General features: G+C 43.3%; 1 protein-coding gene and 1 pseudogene across 2 annotated transcripts in view; one reads left to right on the top strand and one right to left on the bottom strand.

The window, feature by feature from the left end:
- The window catches only part of LOC311529440 (olfactory receptor 6F1-like), a 206,598-nt pseudogene that overhangs the window by 1,864 nt on the left and 181,384 nt on the right, over positions 1-23,350 (top strand). The gene's annotated exons all lie outside the window — the stretch shown is intronic.
- LOC311529853 (olfactory receptor 10A7-like) lies at positions 5,856-6,741 on the bottom strand (the record flags this gene model as incomplete). Its single annotated transcript, XM_084646114.1, is given in 2 exon segments — positions 5,856-5,876; positions 5,878-6,741. Coding segments are annotated over 2 exon segments (885 nt in total).

Genomic DNA, 23,350 nt, shown 5'->3' with positions numbered 1-23,350 from the left:
GTGGAACAACAAACAGACAAGCTGAGAAACACCGAATCCTTGTGTATCAAAGCACTGTGAGGCGCTTGGATACTGCGGTGATGAGGGTTATATAGGTACCTAATGCAGACAGACGGACAGACAGACAGATTGATAGATCAATCCCAGAGATGGCTTTGAAAATCTCACCCATACTGTGTAGGGATATTAGGCTGAGCAACCAAACACCAAACTAAGGATATCAACATCTCCTTAGAGATATCTTCCTTTGGATGGAGAAGCTCCAATGACAAGCTATGTGCAGGTCCTAGGACATTTCTTTCCCCTAGCCTTTGGCATGGCAGGGCATACTTACTGTTCAGACCTTAAGTGACTTATCTATTCCAGGCTGAGAAGAGCAAAATGGTGACCAAGAAGCTGATCTCCACTCCCAGCTCAGCCCAGTACACAAGAGATGTTCTTTTTCTCTCTTTTTTTGAGGAAAAATCTTTTCTTTGAGGAAAACAGACACCATGAAAATTTTATTTTACCCCAAATCCCAATTTTCCTTCAGGTGGGTCCAAACATGGGCAGTTAGCCCAAGCCCCCACCACCGCTGCAACAACCACATGCTAGTTTAAGCATGCTAGCTCAAGCCCTGGTAGCGCACGTCTATCTCCACAGTCTGGGAGGCTGGCTTCCAGCTGCAGTGCAGACATACCATGAAGACCTTCAAGGAAGGACTTTTCTCTTTCTATGTTTGAATAGCACCTGGAACAAACAGTCCCAATCCTGTCTGGGTCCTGTGAGGCACTAATAATAAACAATAATGGTGATGATAATAAATAATGAAGGATTTCTGCAGAAGAATCCAGTTTATCCAAAACCCAGTTATCTGTCAAACCACCAAAAAATTCTAGTAGATAATAGACTGAAAAAGTCAGATCAGACATAACACTTGTATGGGGATAAGTAGATAGAGGAGTATGTATGGGGCTAAATAGATAAGTATACAGGAGAACAGGTAGGTAGGTAGATATGCATGGGGATAGATAGGTGAGTAGGAATGGGGATAGGAAGAGAGACAGATGAGTATGCATGGCTGGGAGAGAGCATGACGCACTGTTTCCCAGGAGGTCTGTTCTCTCTGAGTGTTTACAACAGTCCCCCACTACAAACTCTTCCCATCAGTGCTCTATTGATCTTAGTTGGGTACATGGAACTGCAGGGACCCGCTGACATGGAATCAGCTACTGAGATTGGAGCTTTAGACCTTACCCTTTTCAGATGGGTCCTTTTAATTTCACTTGTATTAAAGAACCAGCATGATGGGACCCCAAACCTCACCGGGACATCTAAGAACCATTCCTATTGTGTCTGGGCTCAGCTGAGCCTTTACCACAAGCCTTGAGAAATCCACCTCCTGTTTTCCCTTGTGTGCATCCCACAGCAGGGCAGGAGACCAAGTGAAAAGGCAGAAAGTTGCAGCACTAGAAAACATAGTGCCAGTTACATTGTATGCAAAGGTTGGGATTTTCCACCGAGCTTAAGGCAGTTAGTCATCCAACTCTCTTTTGTACCCAGTGGGCTTTGGGCTCCTAATTCCAATGAGCAACTTGGAAAATCCCATTGTCACAGTTATGGGGCTGGCTGCCCCTCAGGTTTCTCTGGGAGCACACCTGCAAGGCCCATGCTCTGACCTGCCTCAAGGTGGAATCTCACAGTTCTCACCCTCTGAAGATCCATCTGCACTGCAGCCAGGGATATGACTGGCAGCTCTTGTAGACATATCAGCACTAGCATTTTGGGCTGTATAAGTAGGGGCATTGCCAGCAGATCAAGGGACATTGTTCCCCTCTATTCAACATTGGTGAGGCCTCACCTGGAGTACTGTGTCCAGTTTTGGGCCCCACACTACAAGAAGGATGTGGAAAAATTGGAAAGAGTCCAGCGGAGGGCAACAAAAATGATTAGGGGACTGGAACACATGAGTTATGAGGAGAGGCTGAGGGAACTGGAATTGTTTAGTCTGTGGAAGAGAAGAATGAGGGGGGATTTGATAGCTGCTTTCAACTACCTGAAAGGGGGTTCCAAAGAGGATGGATCTAGACTGTTCTCAGTGGTAGCAGATGACAGAACAAGGAGCTCAAGTTGCAGTGGGGGAGGTTTAGGTTGGATATTAGGAAAAACTTTTTCACTAGGAGGGTGGTGAAACACTGGAATGCGTTACCTAGGGAGGTGGTAGAATCTCCTTCCTTTGAGGTTTTTAAGATCAGGCTTGACAAAGCCCTGGCTGGGATGATTTAGTTGGGGTTGGTCCTGCTTTGAGCAGGGGGTTCGACTAGATGACCTCCTGAGGTCCCTTCCAACCCTGATATTCTATGATTCTAGCTGTGCTCTAGCTCATGCACTAAAAATACAAGCAAGGAGAGGATAGCATCACTGACCCCCCCCAGATATGTACTCCCTTGTGCAGCCTGCTCTGAAACCCCTGCAATGGTATCCTCACTTCTATTTTTATTGAGCTAACTAGAGCACAGGGTAGTGAAGCACACACCCAGCAGCAGTGTAGACGTACCCTTGAGACCAGCACCTGGGTCAGGCTACCCCAGGCATAGCAATGGGTTACCACCATGGAAGTCCCACTAGGTTTTTGGCACCTGAATTTCCTCCCTCTGGGAACCTGTGACTAGTAGCTTCCTTAAAATAGAGTACTTTTATTCAGCAGTGGGAACAAAATGTTAGATAAGAAAGGATTTGAAAACAGAAAGCACCTGTATACATGTCTGTTTTACCTGAAGTCATGCCATGCTGTAATGGCAAGCCTAGCTGTTTTAGAGAGCCCTGCTGTCCCCCTACAGAGCCCCTTTCCAAAAGACTCTCCTTTCAAACCCTGGAGGCTTCTTTAAGTCTTGTTAGGCTTTCGTCCCTCCTAATCAAACCAGCTCTGCAGACTGTGTGGGACCAACCCAGAGTGAGCAGAGCCCATAGTTTGAGTATTTTCCCTTAACTAACCTTAAGGGGAAGCTGATGAGGGAATTATCTTGAGCCATCTCCGCCTTCCTGCCTGGACCATTGCAGACCGTCCCTCACTGGGAAGCACTGAATCAAAAATATTTGCACAAAAAACACCATTGCAAAGCCAGTGCAGCATAGTCGCACCTGGCTTGGATTCTCCTGTCACTCCCATACCTTGTTCAACTGGGCATGTTCCTGTCAGTGGGTGGTAGATTCACAGGGCAAAAACTTGGCCCCGTTAAAGCAAATGACACCAACTTCAATGGGACCATGGTTTCATCCATTGATTTTAGCAGAAGCAAAGACCAGCATGACCCATCCCCTGTGTAAGGGGACTGTTGCCCCCTTACTAACATTCAGTGGGGGTGTTTAGGTTGGCTAGCTCCCACTACTAAAAAGGGGGAAGGGTCGATGACGAATCAGTACCCTGAGACTGACAGCACCGAGGAACAATGGGGAGAGGCCAATGCTCCAGGTCAGCCTGAATGACAGGGCAAGCAGGCTAATCAGGCAGTCAGGAGGCCAGGGCGGTCCCGTCCTCCGTGTGAGCTGGATTTGCCTGGGTCAGACAGAATGGGGCCGAGCTGAGGAGAAAGCAGGGGCCCAAGCTAAGCTGGGGAGCAGAGCTGTGCCAGATCCAGAGGGACGAGAAAACAGCCCAGAGAGAGCAGACCCTGTCCTGGGAGCAGAGCTGCAGCCCAAAGCCAGAGGCACAGCCCAGAGAGAGCGGACTTGCCCTGGGAGCAGAGCTGCAGCAACCAGAGCCAGAGGGGCCAGAGAAGCAGCCCAGGGAGCTGGAGGCAGAGCAGCAGCAGCCGTGCAGAGACCGAGTGGTGGGGCTGGGGCTGGAGCAGTCCGGAGCTGGGTGCAGTGAGCAGCTTGGGAGTGCGAGGGGGACCCTGGGCAGCGAGCCCAGCACAGGGAGATGCCTCAGCCAAGAGGCTCTGCAGGCCAGGCTTGGAACGTAACCCCGACAGGGCGGGGGCGATGCTGGGAAGAAGGGTCCCACCACTTAGAGCCTGAGAGCTTGTGGCCACCACCAGAGCAAGTGTCCAACCCACAGCATCCCTGCAGCACAGCCAGGGCCTGAGCAGGAGGCCTGGGACTTACAAGGGACAGGCTGTGAACTGCCCTGATGTTCCAGAGACACTGTTTGTGATGTTCCCTGCCACAGAGCGGGCTGATGTGTTTCCTTTAACCTTTCCCATTTTCCCTTATTCTTTTTAAAATTAATTGTTGTTTAAATAACTTGCATTTGCTTTAACTTGTATGTAATGGTCAGTGGGTCAGAGAAGTACCCAGTGCAGAGAGAGTACCCCGGAGTGGGGACATCCTAGCCCCGTCCTAGGTGACCACAGCAGGGTTGGGGGGGGGTCGAGCCCCCCAGGAATCCTGGGCCCAGCCTTGTTGGGTGTACGAGGACTCTGCGAGACAGGGGAGTGGAAGGGGAGTCCTCAAGGGCAGGGAGGCCACTGGGTAAAGGAAGTGGGAGCGAGGACTCAGATCCTTTCGCTAGCCCACTTCACTGGGGTAGTGCAGAAGCCAGGAAAGTTCCCCACAAGGGCGGGACTATTCCCCCGCTTACACCTGCACAGAACAAGCCAGAGAATTCCACCAAGTCATTCCAGTATCAAGCCCATGACATCTGGATGGGCAAAACATAGGTGTTAGGAGACATTTGATCTTGTATTTTACTTACAGCTAGGTTTGCACTTCTTGATATTTAATCAAAAGACTTCAGTTTAGACAAGTACACCACGGGCTAAAAGCTTGTGGGAGTAGACAATGGTTTGAACCGATGGATTATTTGCAGACTAGTAGTTGAAATCCTATGCTCTCATGAAGTCCTATGTGTAAAAAAAGCTGAAAGTGTCTCAGAACTTAAAAATGGGATGAGACCAGACCGTGAACACCAGTGATGACTGAACGTGGTTATATTTCAAACAAAAAGAGTTCTCTACCAATCTTGTGGCTGTTTCCATCCCTTCACACTGACTCAATAGACATTCTAGGCTTCTGAGTGACAATTCTGGAATCTGATAATATAGATAAGAAGGAAGATACTATATTTGAGTTGCATGTGTTTGTTTTGCTTGTTGACCATTCTCCAGAACCAATATCTGAAAATGACTTGGTAGAACAACCTGAAGAAAAGCTCTGTGTAGCTCAAATGCTTGTTCCTTCCACCAACATAAGTTGGCCCAATAAAAAGGTATTTCCTCACCTATCTGATAATGAATGCATGTCACTTCACAGACTGTGAGGGATACATTAAAAGAAAGAGACAACAAATGAGATACTTTATTTTTTTTTCATTTTTATTGGAAATTTGACAGAATATTAAAATGTTACATATACAGACACTATGGACATCCATCAGGTCAATTACCTTTTCACCTAGTTATATATTTCAGTATACTCAGTCTTGGCATAGATCTTGTCCTGTGCAATTTGGTCAGATTTGCCTACCCCCATTCAGATTCTCCACTTTGAGGGAGAAGGTGGGACATTAGTTGTATTACAAGAAGCCTGCACCCCAAAGACTCCCATGGCCCCGCATCCGAGACACAGGCACTAAATTTGAAGAAGCTACCACAGAACTCACTACATCCTCACAGTCTCCTATGATGCATCATGTGGTTTAAGTATGGAACCATTAACATGCAGCCCCATCAGAGCATTTAAAACAGATTGATTAATCCTCATGATATTATACCCAGTCAAATTCTGGTGATCACTACAGACCAGATAACCACCTGGAGTAAATCAGCACAGTTGCATTGACTACTGCGGAGACACACCAGTTTACACCTACTGCAAATTTGATCCTGTGAACTTAGTCAGAGCTTTTCTTAGGGCCATATTTACATGCTTATTTCTTAGGCTGTAGATGAGGGGGTTGAGCAGAGGAGTCAGGACTGTGTAGAAGACAGAGAACACTTTATTTAGGTCTCTCAGTGTGTTGTTTTTTGGTAGCATGTAGACAATAACTAAGGTTCCATAGAAAACGGTCACCACAATGAGGTGGGAAGAGCAGGTGGAAAAGGCCTTTTGCCTCCCAGTGGTGGATGGGATTCTCAGGATGGTGGCGATGATATATATGTAGGATACCACCGTTAATAGAAAAGGGGGAAATGTATCAAAGAAGGAAAGGAATAAACTTACCATTGAAATCAGTTGCGTGTCACTGCAGGACAGTTTAAGCAGTGGAATGAAATCACAAAAGAAATGGTCTATTTCATTGGGGCCACAGAATGTTAACTGCAACATCAAAAATATAATTATGGTAATAGCCAGAAAGCCACTTATCCAAGAGCCAGCTGCTAGCTGGAGACAGAACCTACCATTCATAAGGGCTGCATAGTGCAGGGGTTTGCATATCGCTAAATACCGATCATAAGACATTGCTGCTAGGAGAAAACATTCCGTCACCACTAGGAAACCAAAAGAATAAAGCTGTATGATACAACCACTAAATGAGATGGTCCTGTCCCCAGTGAGGAGACTGGCCAGCATCCTGGGCAGGATGGTGGAAGTGTAGCAGGTCTCCAAGCAGGACAAATTCCACAGGAAAAAGTACATGGGGGTGTGCAGGTGCTGATCAGCCACAACTAGTGCAACAATGAGGATGTTCCCTGCCATGGTAACAATGTAGATCACTAGGAAAAGCAGGAAGAGAAGAATCTGCAATCCAGGGAGATTCCTGAAACCCAGGAGGACGAATTCTGTGATGGACGTTTGATTTCCCCATTTTCTTTTCTCCATGCCATTTAGCTACTTTAAGAAGAGATTATGAAAAATAATTAGAACATAAAGCATGGCTAAACCAGAATAAATATTCAACCAATTAGCTTTAAAAATCCAAAGAGCAAACTGAAATGAGGATTTATATTCTCTTACAGAGTCAAGTAATTAATATGTTGCAAACTTTGTAAGAAACAAGAAATATAGCAATTTTCACATCCGACCAGCTCACTCTTACATCCAGTCTTGTACCCTATCTCTGACAGTAGCCATGAGCAGCTGCTAGAGATCAGTGTGGAAGATCGCCAAATGGACAATTCCAGGTCATGCTGACTAGCGGCTACTCAGCATAGGTCCCGGAACAAGGGGTGCGGGGGGTGCTGAAGCACCCCCTGGCTTGAAGGGGTTTCCGTTATACACTGGGTTTACAGCTTGGTTCAATGGCTCTCAGCACCCCCACTGTGCAAACTGTTCCAGCCCCCCTGCTGCTTAGGCTACCTCCCAGCCACAATCCCACCTAACCCCATGGATACATACTTGTGTGGTTAGCCAAAGTCTCTGCCTGTGCCACCAAGGTTATTTTTAGGCAATTTGTTGACACAATCAGTGAATTCCCATGGGCTACTTCACTGAGAAGAAGTTAATACATTTTTAAAAGCCCTTCCAAAAACAGATTTTCAAAGGAACTCTGGGCTAGATTTCTGAGGGTCCGGCAATCAAAACTGGGGCCAGATTTTCAATAGGGCTTGGTAGTTTCCCCTCTGAAAATGGGGGATCCAAAAGGAATTTGCAATTTGCAATTGTATTCACCCCTACCCCTAAAACAAGCAATGTTCCCTGTTTCAAGCAGCTTGGATACATGCACTTTGCGTATTTTTATGGCTGACTTAGAACAACGCTTCCTCAGCTCTCATCCCCTAATGCCCCTATTCTACTTACGCTATATTGATGACATCTTCATCATCTGGACCCATGGAAAAGAAGCCCTTGAGGAATTCCACCATGATTTCAACAATTTCCATCCCACCATCAACTTCAGCCTGGACCAGTCCACACAAGAGATCCACTTCCTGGACACTACAGTGCTAATAAGTGATGGTCACATAACACCACCCTATACTTGAAACCTATTGACCGCTATTCCTAACTACATGCCTCCAGCTTTCACCCAGAGCACACCCTGCTGCTATTGTCTACAGCCAAGCTCTACGATACAACCACATTTGCTCCAACCCCTCAGACAGAGACAAACGCCTACAAGATCTCTATCAAGCATTCTTACAACTACAATACCCACCTGCTGAAGTGAAGAAACAGATTAACAGAGCCAGAAGAGTACCCAGAAGTCACCTACTACAGGACAGGCCCAACAAAGAAAATAACAGAACGCCACTAGCCGTCACCTTCAGCCCCCAACTAAAACCTCTCCAATACATCATCAAGGATCTACAACCTATCCTGAAAGACGCCCCATCGCTCTCACAAATCTTGGGAGACAGGCCAGTCCTTGCCTACAGACAGCCCCCCAACCTGAAGCAAATACACACCAGCAACCACACACCACACAACAGAACCACTAACCCAGGAACCTATCCTTGCAACAAAGCCCATTGCCAACTGCGTCCACAGATCTATTCAAGGGACGCCATCATAGGGTCTAATCACATCAGCCCACACTATCAGAGGCTCGTTCACCTGCACATCTACCAATGTGATATATGCCATCATGTGCCAGCAATGCCCCTCTGCCATGCACATTGGTCAAACTGGACAGTCTCTACGTAAAAGAATAAATGGACACAGATCAGATGTCAAGAATTATAACATTCATAAACCAGTCGGAGAACACTTCAATCTCTCTGGTCACTCGATTTCTGACCTAAAAGTGGCTATTCTTCAACAAAAAAACTTCAAAAACAGACTCCAACGAGAGACTGCTGAATTGGAATTAATTTGCAAACTGGATATAATTAACTTAGGCTTGAATAGAGACTGGGAGTGGTTGAGTCATTACACAAAGTAAAACTATTTCCCCTTGTTTATTCCCCCCCACCCCCACTGTTCCTCAGACGTTCTTGTTAACTGCTGGAAATGGCCCACCTTGATTATGACTACAAAAGGTTTTCTTCCCCCTTCCCCACTCTCCTGCTGGTAATAGCTCATCTTAAGTGATCACTCTCCTTACCAGGTGCGGTGGTGCACGCCTGTAATCCTAGCTACTTGGGAGGCTGAGGCCGGTGGATCTCCTTACAGTGTGCATGATAAACACCCATTTTTTCATGTTCTGTGTGTATATAAATCTCCTCACTGTATTTTCCACTGAATGCATCCGATGAAGTGAGCTGTAGCTCACGAAAGCTTATGCTCAAATAAATTGGTTAGTCTCTAAGGTGCCACAAGTACTCATTTACTCTTTGTTCTGTGCCCTCTTCCCATCCATGGGGGTAGGGCACTGTACCTTGTCTCTGCCCAGTGATCCCTGGACCCTTGACAGTGGTCACTCCTCTGTACTGTTCTCCAACCAGGCTCCTTGTTCTCCAGGGCCCTGCACAGGCATCTGTGGGGTGAAGAAGAAAACTCCCCAGCAAATCCACCAAGCTGAACTAGGCTCCCATCGCTCAGTCGTTCCTTTCAGGGCCTGGGGAAGCAGCAGGAACTGATGGAGAGGGAGGGGGCAGGAGGGGGCTCCAGGTTCATGTTGCTTTGCTCTGCCACATCCATGCAGTGGGGGAGGGTCTGTGCCTTACATTCTTCCTAGCTCAGGGAAAGCTTGGTACATGTTAGCCTCCTCTCTGCTCCCCTCCCAGGCTCCTGCAGGGGTGAAGGGAAGAGGAGAGACCCTGCCCTACAGCACTGAGAACCAGAGTTGCTGAGATCCTGTCCCATTGATTGGGAAGCAAATGGTTTGCAATCTACCCCCAGGATGATCAGTGCCACAGGAAAGAGGGCAGATCTGAATCTGACCAGAGCCCTGCACAACGGAAATATCCCCATCAGACACATGCAGAGGTCACTCATAGACTTTAGGTTCAGAAGGGACCAACATAAATATCTAGTCTGGCCTCCTGCACATTGCAGGCCACAGAACCTCACCCACCCACTCCAGTAACAGACCCATAACCTCTGGCTGAGTTACTGATGTCCTCAAATCATGGTTTAAAGACTTCAAGTTACAGAGTATCCACCATTTACACTAGTTCAAACCTGCAAGTGCCCCATGCTGCAGAGAAGGTCTCTGCCAATCTGAACCAGGGGAAAAATCCTTCCTGGCCCCTCTCAGCTCCCCACAGACTGGCCAGCAAACCCTGAGCATCCATCTGCCCCTGGTTGCACACTGCAGCCCAGCTGATAGGAGCCTGGAACTGCAAACGGAGCCTCTGCTGTGTCCCTGCTGCTATGTAATAGCCATAACTCACTGCTCCCAGCCCCTCTCTGCAGCCTTGCAGCACAGCAATAACAGGAGGCAGTAGGAGACACATCAAGAGGAGAATAGGAAGTGAGACAGAACAGTAATGGCACAGTTAACGGCCATGCCACAGTGACAGATGAGGCTGCTCTTTCCTGATCTGCATGGATTTTCCATGCACCATGAATGGCTCGTAAAAGGTACTGAATGCCCCCATCTCTCACTGTAGGGAATAGCAAAAATGAAACATCTCTATTTAGCTAAGCAATAACCCCAACAGTAAAAAAGCACAGATCCTGAAGTCCAGACTCAGGAAAAGCTCCCATTTATCCTGCTCAGTGGGAGTTTTACTGGAGAAAACACTGAGCAAATGAATCAGAGCCTCAGGATTTGGCCTAAGGATTTCAGCACTTACTTTTAATCCTGACCGTGAAGTGGCGACCGCACCACAGAAGTGGACTGAGCTTGGGGAGCTGAAGTTGGTTTTCACTGTTTCTGCTTTCCTCGGTCCCTTTGCAGAGTCTGCCTCCATCTGCTGAGATGTCTCTATGCACCCAGAGCGACACCTGGTTTCTGCAGCTCTACTTGACTGCATGCATTACACCAAGGCTTAGTGCCGCCTAGCCTGGGCTCTAGCAGCTAAAGCAGCCTGCCTTGAGACAGCTGATTTTAATGATCACTTTTTAAGTGATGGTGATTGGGGGAATTAGATATATGTACCTGTTAAACCAGTGTAATGCAGTGGGTGTTCCATTCTCCCTTTTCACCAGCACACCTCCCACTCCCCCAAAAGGATTGAGAAGTAAACAGGTAGTTAGGCACTTAATTCCCCTTAATTTGTGTGGGAGTTAAGTGCCTAAATATCTTTCCAAACCTGGCGGTGGCTTAGAGAATCATCCTATGGAGCTAGGAGAACTAAGGGATGAGCATTTAAGAGAAATCTGCAATTATCTGGTCATTTCTGGGCTAGGTTATAGTAACAGTACTGCAATTAAATTAGGGCTGTCAAGTGATTAAAAAATAATCGTGATTAATTGCGCAATTAAAAATTAATCATGTAATTAAAAAATGAAGTGTGATTAATCATGCAATTAATCACAATGTTAAACAATAATAGAATACCATTTATTTAAATATTTTTGAATGTTTTCTACATTTCCAAATATATTGATTTCAATTACAACACAGAATACAAAGTGTACAGGGCTCACTTTATATTTATTTTTGATTACAAATATTTGCACTGTAAAAAAAACCAAAATAAATAGTATTTTTCAATTCCCCTATTGCAATCTTTTTGTAATGAAAGTTGAACTTACAAATGTAGAATTATGTACAAAAAATAACTACATTCAAAAATAAAACAATGTCAAGTCCTCTCAGTCCTATTTCTTGTTCAGTCAATCGCTCAGACAAAGAAGTTTGTTTACATATGCAGGAGATAATGCTGCTCGCTTCTTGTTGACAATGTCACCTGAAAGTGAGAACAGGCGTTCCCATGGCACTATTGTAGCCAGTGTCACTAGATATTTACATGCCAGGTGTGCTAAAGATTCATATGTCCCTTCATGCTTCAACCACCATTCCAGAGGACATGCGCCCGCGCTGATTCTGCTCGATAACAATCCAAACAGTGCAGATCGATGCATGTTCATTTTCATCATCTGAGTCATATGCCACCAGTAGAAGGTTGATTTTCTTTTTTTGGTGGTTCAGGTTCTGTAATTTCTGCATCAGAGTGTTACTCTTTTAAGATTTCAAAAAAGCATGCTCCACACCACGTCCCTCTCACATTTTGGAAGGCACTTCAGATACTTAAACCTTGGTTTGAGTGCTGTAGCTATCTTTAGAAATCTCACATTGGTATCATATTTGCGTTTTGTCAAATCTGCAGTGAGAGTGTTCTTAAAATGAACATGTGCTGAGTCATCTTCCAAGACTGCTATAACATGAAATATATGGTAGAATGCGGATAAAATAGAGCTGGAGATATACAATTCTCCCCCAAGAAGTTCAGTCACACATTTAAATAATGCATTATTTTTTAACAAGTGTCATCTGCATGGAAGCATGTCCTCTGGAATGGTGGCCAAGGCATGAAGGGACATAAGAATCTTTAGCATATCTGGCATGCAAATATCTTGTGTTGCCGGCTACAAAAGTCCCATGTGAATGCCTGTTCTCACTGTCTGGTGACAGTTTAAATAAGAAGTGGGCAACATTATTTCCTGTAAATGTAAACAAACTTGTTTGTCTTAGCGATTGGCTGAACAAGAAATAGGACTGAGTGGACTTGTAGGGTCTAAAGTTTACAATGTTTTGTTTTTGAATGCAGTTATGTAACCAAAAAAAATCTACATTTTTAAGTTGCACTTTCACAATAAAGAGATTGCTCTACAGTACTTTGAGGTGAATTGAAAAATACTGTTTCTTTTGTTTATGATTTTCCAGTGCAAATATTTGTAATAAAAATAATAGAAAGTGAACAGTGTACACTTTGTATTCTTTGTTGTAATTTAAATCACTATATTTGAAAATGTAGAAAAACATCCAATAATAAATCCAATTAATACATTTCAATTGGTAGTCTATTGATTAACATTGTGAATAAAAGTGTGATTAATTGTGTTTAATTTTTTAATCATGATTAATTTTTTGAGTTAATCACATGAATTAACTGTGATTAATCATCAGCCCTAAATTAAATGTATCAGAAACCATTTAAATTGTGAAAAGCAGGAGGAATTACAAGGGCAGGGATTGTCTGCCTTGCTGGCTCCAAAGGATAAATTGAACCCCCCACTGCTATGCATTTGCACCATGACCTAAAGGTTATCTGATCTGGGTTGTTTTAGATAAGCTTGGGGAGAAAATTCAAAAGCTGAGGCAGGACCAAGCAAACCTAGACCATCCTGACAGATGTTTTTCCCAACCTGTTCTGAACACCTCCAGCGATGGGGATTCCACAACCTTCCTATGTAAACAGTTTCAGAACTTAACTAGCCTAACAGTTAGAAAGATTTTTCTTAATACCTAACCTCAATCTTCTTTGCTTCAAATTTAGCTGATTACTTCTTGTCCTACTCTTGGTAGAAGGAAAGAAGGAAAGAAAAAGAAAAGTTAGTTAATTCTGCGTGGCCGCATCCATACACAGAAGTTACAGCAGTTTAACTACAACTGGTTTTTAAAACAATTTAACTAAAGCTGCATTTTTAAACTGATTTAATTAGCCTCCTGGGTGGGCATTTGTATCAATTTAAACCTGGAATGATCAGTTTAGTTTGGGCCTGTAAATTTACCAGTGTAAACTCTGGACTAGCATTACATCATAGTGCAGAGGGCTGGTGATTTAACTCATTAGGCACCTTTTTCTCCATGGATCTTAAAAGCACAGAGTAAATATTAAGACATATCAGTTCAGAATCTATCTATCTATTTATCTATCTATCTATCTGGCTGGCTGGCTGGCTATCTATCTATCTGTCTGTCTATCTAATCTGTCCTACATACAGACATGTCCCTCACCACCATATTAGGTGAGGGTCAGATGTTAATACTCTCCTGATGTCCAGAAATGCCTAACTGTGCCTGTTCTTCCACTGGTTTCAAAGGGATAACTCTCAGAGTGCAGTCCTATACAGTGTGAATAGCATACTGGGTATCTAGAGAACCTGTCTACAGGAAGATATTTTGGGGTGAATATCTGTCCCCATATTTTATGTTAGGGGTGTAGCTCATGATGTTTTGGGGAATGGGACTGTGTGGAGGTGTGGAGTTCGCTGCCTCAAATACAACATGACCCTGAGGCAGAGAATTGCCAACTGAAGCTGGGTAAGGCAAACCCAACACTGAGTTGGGGAAAATCAATCTAGACATATGACTCAGATCACATGGTGTTGGCTTGTTGCAAGTACATGTGTGATGGTGGATTAGCTCATTCTAGGCTCTGGGTGCCATCCTGCCTTGGTTCCCCCTTCTTCACCAAGTGTGAGGTAGACTCGGGAGCTTTCTGAAATTCTGGTGCTCTGTTGTAGAATGTCAAAGAAGTTTGGTGAGCTGCTTCAGTTATAGTGACACAGAAAGGGTTAACAAATAGAACTGGTCAAAAAAAATCCACTCAACCTGTTTTGTGACGGAAAGCTGGGTTTTGACTAAATGAAAATTTTCAAGGAAACAATCTGGTTTTGACTTTTTCTCAAGAAATCTGAAAACCAAAACAGTCTTAAAAATCCAAGGCTGATTTGTCCTCATCTTGTTTATTCTCAAGCCTCCCCAAGAAAGGGGGTTTTTGGGGGGGATTTTTTGGGGGAACACATCTCCAAGTGGGCTCTTTCCCTGTTCTTTGTTTAAAATGCCTGGTGGTGGCAGCATACGGTTCAAGGACAAGGCAAAGTTTGTACCTTGGGGAAGTTTTTAACCTAAGTTGGTAAGAATAAGCTTAGGGGGTCTTTCATGCGGGTCCCCACATCTGTACCCTACAGTTCAGAGTGGGGAAGGAACCCTGACAGTACCTGTCAACCTAACATTAAAATGCCATGTAACTGCTACACCAGCATGTATGTAGTGAGTAGTCAACTATGCCGTTGGGCCTGTTTCTCATTTACACTCAGATCACTTGAAAGCATTCTGGGTGTTTTAAGGGGCATTAAAATAGGAGACGATTCTGTTTACGGTATAAAGGGGCCTCATTGTAAATGTGAATCATCCTTCTTATGTATTTGCCTCAATTCTCAGATACTCATATATCTGTATTTTTCATTGTTCAAGATTAAAATGTGTGTCTATTGGTTTGTTGTTGCTATTCATATCACCTAATACCCACAATTAACACACAGCATTGTCCAATGAATATGCTACATGTGCTGAGGTCAGGAGTGCTGGGTTTGATTCCTGCCTCTTGCAGTGATCTGTTGTGTGGTGTTGGGCAAATCTCTTCCCCTTCCAGTGTCTCAGTTTCCCCACCTTTAAATGGCAATATTGATCTTTACATGCCTGTGAGAAGTGCTTTGAAAATTTTGGACTGAAACTGCATTGATCAGAACAAGTATGTAAGTGATGGATGTGTATTTTTATGTCACGGACCTACAAAAGGTTTGTGGCACAGATCTTCACAATGCCTAACTTTTAGATGCCTACAAAATACCTGGAACAACAATTGGATCCACATAATCTGAGTTAGCCACCCAGGCTCCCTACACAATGCATGGGGAGAGAATAGAATTCACAAAAGCCAGCATGCTAGGCAGGAATCTGCCTCAGCTAGCAAAATGACTGAAATTCCACCCTGTCAGAAAATTCAGTGCCTAAGGCTATGTCTACACTACAGTCTATGTTGGTATGACATTGTACCCCATAATGCTTATGAGGTATGCTTATGAGTGTAAATATGACATAACTGGAATAATTTTTATGTTAGATATGCCATGTAACATATCTTTGCAAAGGTTATGATCTACTGAATATATTCATCCTATTTGTATGCATGTATCATTTTTATATCTGAAGTTATGAGTGTTGGCTCTATGTTTGTATTTAAAGTGTTTCCTGTAGGAAGCATATAAGGCAGATTTGGTCAACATAGTGTGAAGGGTTATTCAAGTAATTGGGAGTATTTAACTAACAATGGACTTTGGGAGATGCCAATCCACATCTGAGCTTTCCTGGGAATGTTCAAATTAACATGTAAACAATGGCGTCGGCCTGCAAAATGTTGAATCATCCATAGATATGTGGCTTGCTCAGGTGTCTACAGACTCCATATTGTTGCTGTGATCTTGCTCAGGAGAACAAAGGGGGTCCACCCACAAGAGAGAGAATATATAAGGCCCTGGAAATCCCTCCATTTTGTCTTCAGCTGGCTCAAAAGATAGCCTCTCCACCCCAAATCGATGCCTGAAAGAAACTAGAACAAAGTACAGTAAGTACGGGGGTGTGAGCGATTGTTGGACCCAGACTAGGAAGAAGTCTAGTCTGTGAAAGAAGCTTATTGGAATCTCTCTGAGGGTGAGATTTACCTGCATTTAGTTTCCGACTGTATTAGGCTTAGACTTGCATGTTTTGGTTTTATTTTACTTGGTAATTTACTTTGTTCTGTCTGTTATTACTGGAACCACTTAAGTCCTACTTTTTATACTTAATAAAATCACTTTTTGCTTATTAATTGACCCAAAGTAAGTAATTAATTCCTGGGGGAGCAAACAGCTATGCATATCTCTCTATCAGTGTTATAGAGGGTGAACAATTTTTGAGTTTACCCTGTATAAGCTTTATACAGAGTAAAACAGATTTATTTGGGGTTTGGATGCCATTGGGAACTGGGTATCTGGGGGCTAGAGACAGGAGCACTTTCTAAGCCATTTTCAGTCAAGTCTGAAACTTGTGAGGGACGTGGTTCAGACCTGGGTCTGTCTTTGGAGCAGACTGGCATGTCTGGCTCAACAAGGCAGGGTTCTGAAGTCCCAAGCTGCCAGGGACAAGGGGCTCAGAGGTAGTCTCAGCACATCAGATCGCAGTTCACAAAGGTGTTTCTGTGATCGAACCCATCACAGTTGACATAACTAATGTTGCTCAGGGGTGTGAATATTCCATAGCTTCTGCTGCTCATGGAGGTATTTTTTTTAATGTCGATGTGAGAGCTGTCTGCTGTCTGCATGGAGTGTCTTCAACAGAGGCACTACAGGGCACAGCTGTATCAGTATATCTGCAGTACTGTACGTATAGGCATACCAGATGTCAGGGCTTCAGGGAGGTGCCTCTCTCTGCTTATGAGAATGAGTCAGGCACTGGCCTAACTCCATACAAAATGTCTGGGGAAGGGATTGAGCACAAGTAGCTCAATGGTTAGGGTACCCCTCTGTAATGTAATAGATCCAGGTTCATTTTCCATATCTGCAAAGCTAGGCAAAAGATTTGAACAGGGATCATAGAATATCATAGAATATCAGGGTTGGAAGGGACCTCAGGAGGTCATCTAGTCCAACCCCCTGCTCAAAGCAGGACCAATTCCCAACTAAATCATCCCAGCCAGGGCTTTGTCAAACCTGACCTTAAAAACTTCAAAGGAAGGAGATTCCACCACCTCCCTAGGTAACACATTCCAGTGCTTCACTACCCTCCTAGTGAAAAAGTTTTTTCTTAATATCTAAACTAAACCTCCCCCACTGCAACTTGAGACGATTACTCCTCGTTCTGTCATCTGCTACCACTGAGAACAGTCTAGATCCATCCTCTTTGGAACCCCCTTTCAGGTAGTTAAAAGCAGCTATCAAATTCCCCCTCATTCTTCTCTTCCGCAGACTAAACAACCCCAGTTCCCTCAGGCTCTCTTCATAAGTCATGTGTTCCAGTCCGCTAATCATTTTTGTTGCCCTCCGCTGGATGTTTTCCAGTTTTTTTCACATCTTTCTTGTAGTGTGGGGCCCAAAACTGGACACAGTACTCCAGATGAGGCCTCACCAATGTCGGATAGAGGGGAGCGATCATGTCCCTCAATGTGCTGGCAATGCCATTGACCTTCTTGGGATCTGCCACTTCTCAGGAGAGCACCCCAAGCAGAAGACCGTAGAGTGGTTCTCACTTCTTTTTCTGGACCATTTAATATTTAATTAAGGTGAAAGAACTTCAGTAGGAGACCTGGCTAAACATAGTGCATACCACTTCAGGGTATCATCTAGTCCAGTGGCTAAGGTACTCCTCTGACATATGGGGAGCCTCTCTTCATCAGTCAGAGAGGGGAATAGAATCAGGATCTCCCATGCCAGGGTGAGTACCCTCACTGCTGGCCTAAATGTTATTAAAAGGCAGGTCAGCCTCTACCTAGGGAGGTGGTAGAATCTCCTTCCTTAGAGGTTTTTAAGGTCAGGCTTGACAAAGCCCTGGCTGGGATGATTTAACTGGGAATTGGTCCTGCTTTGAGCAGGGGGTTGGACTAGATGACCTTCTGGGGTCCCTTCCAACCCTGATATTCTATGATTCTATGATTCTATGATTCCTCCTCCACTTTGTGTGTAGGTAGCAGTGCTCTGAGCACACCTACTGGATTATTCCCAAAGACAAGATATTTTGCCCTAGTTTGAGAATCGTGTTAGGGCTTAGGCAGGTGGTAGGTGTTAGGACAACTAGAGTCAGCAGTGCCCATGTGCAGAGGCTGAAATGTAGGCTCCTAAGGAACTTTTACAGTGGACACTTAGGCACAGAGTGAGGTGAGAGTGAAGGAACTGAAACTGCATTACTTATCAGAAAGAAGATTGAGAGGTGACATGCTTACAGATGATGAGCACCTTCATGGGAAGAAAATACAAGGGGCTAAAGGGATCTTTAGTACAGCAGAACAAGTCAAAACAAGAACCAGAAAAAATCATTTGAGGAATAAGGCACACATTATGAATGGGGAAGGTGGCTAACCATTGGAACAAAGTGCCGAGGAAAATTGTGGATTATAAACCTCATGACGTCTTCAAAATCAAGAATGGCAGCCATTCTGGAGGACTTGCTCTCATGGTCCATGGGTATGCTGTCCGTTCTTGAACCATTGTCCACTACCCTGAGCCCACCCATTTCAAGTGACAAGCCTATGCTTTCACTTCTCTTGGGTGAGATTCTGAGGTCCAACCATTCTTCTAATCCTCAGTTTACCACCTTTTTAGTTTCAGTTGTGTTACTGCAGCAGGTCTAACTCTAGTCTGGCCCTGCTATAGATTTTCCTCCCTGAGCATGTGACAGAGAGTTTGCATTGAAACAGGAACAGTTTCTTCAAAACAGAGTGGGATTTATTTGCCTAAGGAAACACAGCATTAAATGGGTTAATGGATTAAAATGGGTTAAAAGAAGAAAATGGTTTAAAAGAAGAAAGAGTCCCATATGCTTCTTGTCTCACCTAACCTTCAATCCTCTAGCCATAGTTTAAGCTCTTACAGATCCCACTTCTGAGTCTGAGGGATGGTTGCATCCCCGCAGACCCTCTCTCGGTGTCTTGTATTGAATCTTTTATTTGACTGGTGTCAAGGAGGCCCTGGGAAAAGTCTTCAATAAATATATGGAGCTCTCAGCAATTCAGGAAGAGTGACTGATATGGGAATGAATCAATCTGTCATATCTTGTGTGATGCATGACCTGGAAGGGTAAAGCATCCTTCAGGATAAATAACTGAACTTCAGCTGTTAAAGACATATGGGTAGAAAATGTTTGTGTTTTTGTGTATTTACATATATATTGTTATAGGTCAACAATGTAATCAAACAGTCCCTGTTTATGCTGTATTCTGTTAATTCTAAGATCAAAAGGACATTGTAACAGTTATATGAACTGTAAACATAGGATATCACTGTATTCATATGTCTTTGGAATGTATATCAAATCATCTGTGAATGGTGGGAAAACAGGCAATAGCCTTATGTTAATCTGTGTGGATAATTACCAGGGATGCTTAGGAAATGGGTCCACTTCAAAACCCCCATGAGTGCCTATTGTTCGCAAAGGACTCCTAGCTGTCACAAGAAGGACTGAAACTGTATAAAGATGTTTGGGTCCCAATCCTTTTATATCTCAGATCTGCTTGACGCTTGACGCAGGGAAAGCCTAAGCCGTAAGGACTGAGATCCCAGCCCTGACTGGATCACCCTGAATGTAAACGTTGGACTATAACCAATGAACTGTTTCTGAAATAATGGTTTGTGACTACAAAGCTCACCATCTCTGCTATGAATCTGACCTCAAGAATTATAATCATATTTGTATGTATACTGATCTTTTTGCCAATGCTCTCTATCTAACTTTTATTTTTAATACATTTTAGTTTAGTTAATAAGAATTGGCTGTAAGTGTGTATTTGGGTAAGATCTGGAATATACATTAACCTGGGAGGTTACGTTTCTGATCCTTTGGGTTTTGTAGAACTTTTTTATATGATGAAAAAGATTTTCAGTAATCCTCATCATATTTTACTTCAGTTTCTGGGTGGAGGCCTGAGGCTGGGATACGTTAAGGAAACTGTGTTGTTGGCTTCTGGATAACCAGTGAGGTATTCTAAAAGCTTTTTTCTGCTGGCTTGGTAAATTTGAGTGTTGGAATATTCACCAGCTTTGAGGATTGTCTACCCCATTATTTGCAGTTCATCCTAACTGAGTGACCTCAGTTGGCTCCCCTGTGACCCCCGTCACAACTAGGAAGGCAGTTAGCATTGTTGTCCCTAACTCATGCTAATGGGAGTTTCCTTGGGGAACATGAAAACATGCAAAGTTTTGGGATGGCTACATTGCTTGTTGATTAGAGTTGACACTTACTACTACCCCAACTGGAATCGTAAGTCTCATGTGCGCCACATTCCACACAGTGGAATTCAAGATTTTAGCTACGTTTCATCTCCTTCTCTTCTCTAAGCAGGAAAAATGCTACATTTTACATCACACTGGTCTGGGATGCCTTTGGGTGGTTTCTGGTTGTTAAAATATTTTGTCTCTCACCTTGGTGTCAGGGCTTCCTATACAATTTTATATTTGGTATGATTGAACAGGTCTTCATAATTTTTGTTTGTTATATGTGTTATGTATTGTTTAGTGATGTGAATGATCCTAAATGGATTCCTGAATGTTGGAACAAAATAATTAATTGACATGGATGATTTCTGGTGAAACATCTTCTTTATCCTAAAGATCATTTCAATCTTCAGTGAAAAAATAATAAAGATAGGATGAGACACTGCTATTTCATTCTGGATTTGGAAAGAGCCACGATCTTTCAAAAGCACCTAAGTGAGTTAGGCTATGGCCGCACTGCAATGAAAGGCCAGCAGCTGGCCTGGGTCAGCTGACTCATGTTTGTGTAACATGGGCTGCAGGGGTATAAAATTGCAGTTTGGACATTAGGACTCAGGCTGGAGTCCTGACTCTGAGACCCGGCAAAGCATTTTATCACTGTGTAGGCATACCCTTAACTTCATAAATCCTAATGACTTACAAAGTTACTTAGATTCCCACAGGCCAGAATTTTAAAATTCCTAAAGATACATATAGGTGTCTAAGTATGTTTTAAAATATGCCTCAGTGGCTAGCTCTCAATAATTGTAATTCGCTTAAATTTGCATTTCTAAAGTGCCAGGATATTTCTAAAGTATTTAAATAGCTTCAATTCCTAAGCTTCAATGATTTTGAAAGTGATTAGATTCCTAAGTGCCAAATTATTAAAGATGCGGGTGAGTGTCTAGGTGGATTTTCATATATGTCCAGACACTTAACTGCCATTTATTCTAACGTGTTGCATTTTAAAAAGATGAGACCACATATGTATCTGTCCAGAAAGAAGACTGGCTTGGGGGATAAAACACTGGGCAAAGTTTTCTCCTTTCACGTTGTGGCTCTGGTACAAACTGACTGTTTGATCTTTCACAAGTCTATAGGGATGGGATTTTCAAAAGAGGGAATTAGGTGCAAATATTTGATTGGATTCTTTTAAGCTCCTTTGAAAATCCCAGCCTGAAGCTACATTAGCTTGCAGCAGCTCAAGGTCTGGACCAAGATTAATAGCCACTGAAATTAGAAAAGAATGTAAAATAAATACATTTCAGAGGGGGGCACTGTGGTACAGTAGACTGGAGAGGAAACAAGATTGTGGCTCAGAATGGCTGGGTTCTCTTCCTGTTTCTGCATGACCATGGGCAAGTCATTTTGCCTCCTTGTGCCCCTATCGGGTAGGTGGGCTCATCATCTGTGGCCAGCAGTGCACCTAGGAGAAGAAAAACTCTCATTTCAAACCAGGTTTGGTCAGCTAGTTTGTAACAGTTGTGACAATTGCATAAGCAATATGGGTCTGACCCTGGCTAATGAGCCTAATAACTTCTAATTGATTAAGAATAACTTGTGCTTTCGTCCAACGCATCCAGGAATGATCTGAAGCCATCAAGAGATGGAGAATCCAACATTTTCCTTGATAGTTTGTTCTAATGGTTAATCACCATCACTGTTAAAATCTGTGCCTTATTTATAATCTGAATTTATCTGACTTCACCTTCCAGCCATTGGTTCTTGTTTTGCCTTTCTCATCTTTTACTATCCTCTATTTTCTCCCCATGAAGGTACTTATAAATGGTACTCAAATCACCTCTCAATCTTCTTTTTGATAAGCTAAACCAAACGAGCTTTTATAGGCATATTCTCTAGACCTCCAGTCACTTTTGTGCACCCTCCCTAATTTTTCAACATCCTTTTAAAATTTATGGCAAGAGAACTCTATGCCATATTCCAGAATCAGTCTGACCCATGCGGAATACAGAGGTAAAATCAGCTCTCTGCTCCTACTTAATACTCTCCTGTTTATACATCCAAGGATGACATTAGCCTTTTTTGCCACAGCATGACACTAGGAGCTTATGCTGAGTTGTTTGTGCACTATGACTCCTAGATCCTTTTCAGCATTTTGCTTGTAAGTAGGATACTGCTTTGCAGGATTCAGTCTCCCATTCTGTAGGTCTGTCCTGCATTCCTTGTTCCTAGATGTAAAACTTTGCCTTTGACTGTGATAAAATACATTTTGTTTCAATGGGTCCGGCTCACACCACTTCACCAACCCTTTGTCTCATCCACAGTTCATGGATCAGCAGAGATTTCATATTGAATTCCAGCTCATTGGTACAAATGTTGAATAGCATTGGGTCTAGTATTGATCAACACAGAACCCCACTTGAAACACCCTCATTCCATGATAATTCACACCAGCAACTAATTTTTGAGATCTATCAGCAAGCCAGTTTTTTTAAAAAAATATGTGTGCTTTATTTACATTATATAGTGCTCATTTTAAATCACAGTACTGTGTCATACTAAGTTAAATGCATTACCAAATATGTTACATTTATGCAGTACCTTTACCAACCAAACTTCTAATCTCTTCAAAGAATTAAATCATGTTTCTTTGACAAAATCTATTTTGTATAAAGCCACATGATGGGCAGTAATTATATCCATCATTCAGTTGTTTATCAGTTGAATCCAATATTAGTTTTTCCATTATTATTTCTGGGATCTCTCTCTCTCTCTCTGGTGAGAAAATATTTAAAAATCTGCATTTTGTTCTAATGAAGAATGAAAGCAAATGTCAAAACTTTGATTTTTTTTCCAAATGAAATTCTTGTATTCCAGTCAGCACCAGCGAAAACTTACTGCAAGTCCTGTGCTGGCATACCCCCTAGATGTAGTAGTCCCTAAGAGCATAGCACGAGCACAGAAAGCTTCT

The sequence above is a fragment of the Lepidochelys olivacea genome, assembly GCF_965140295.1.
Source record: "Lepidochelys olivacea isolate rLepOli2 genome assembly, chromosome: 13".
Lineage (NCBI taxonomy): Eukaryota > Metazoa > Chordata > Testudines > Cheloniidae > Lepidochelys > Lepidochelys olivacea.
Note: the sequence above shows the minus strand (reverse complement) of the source record. Positions and strands in the feature narration are given on the sequence as shown.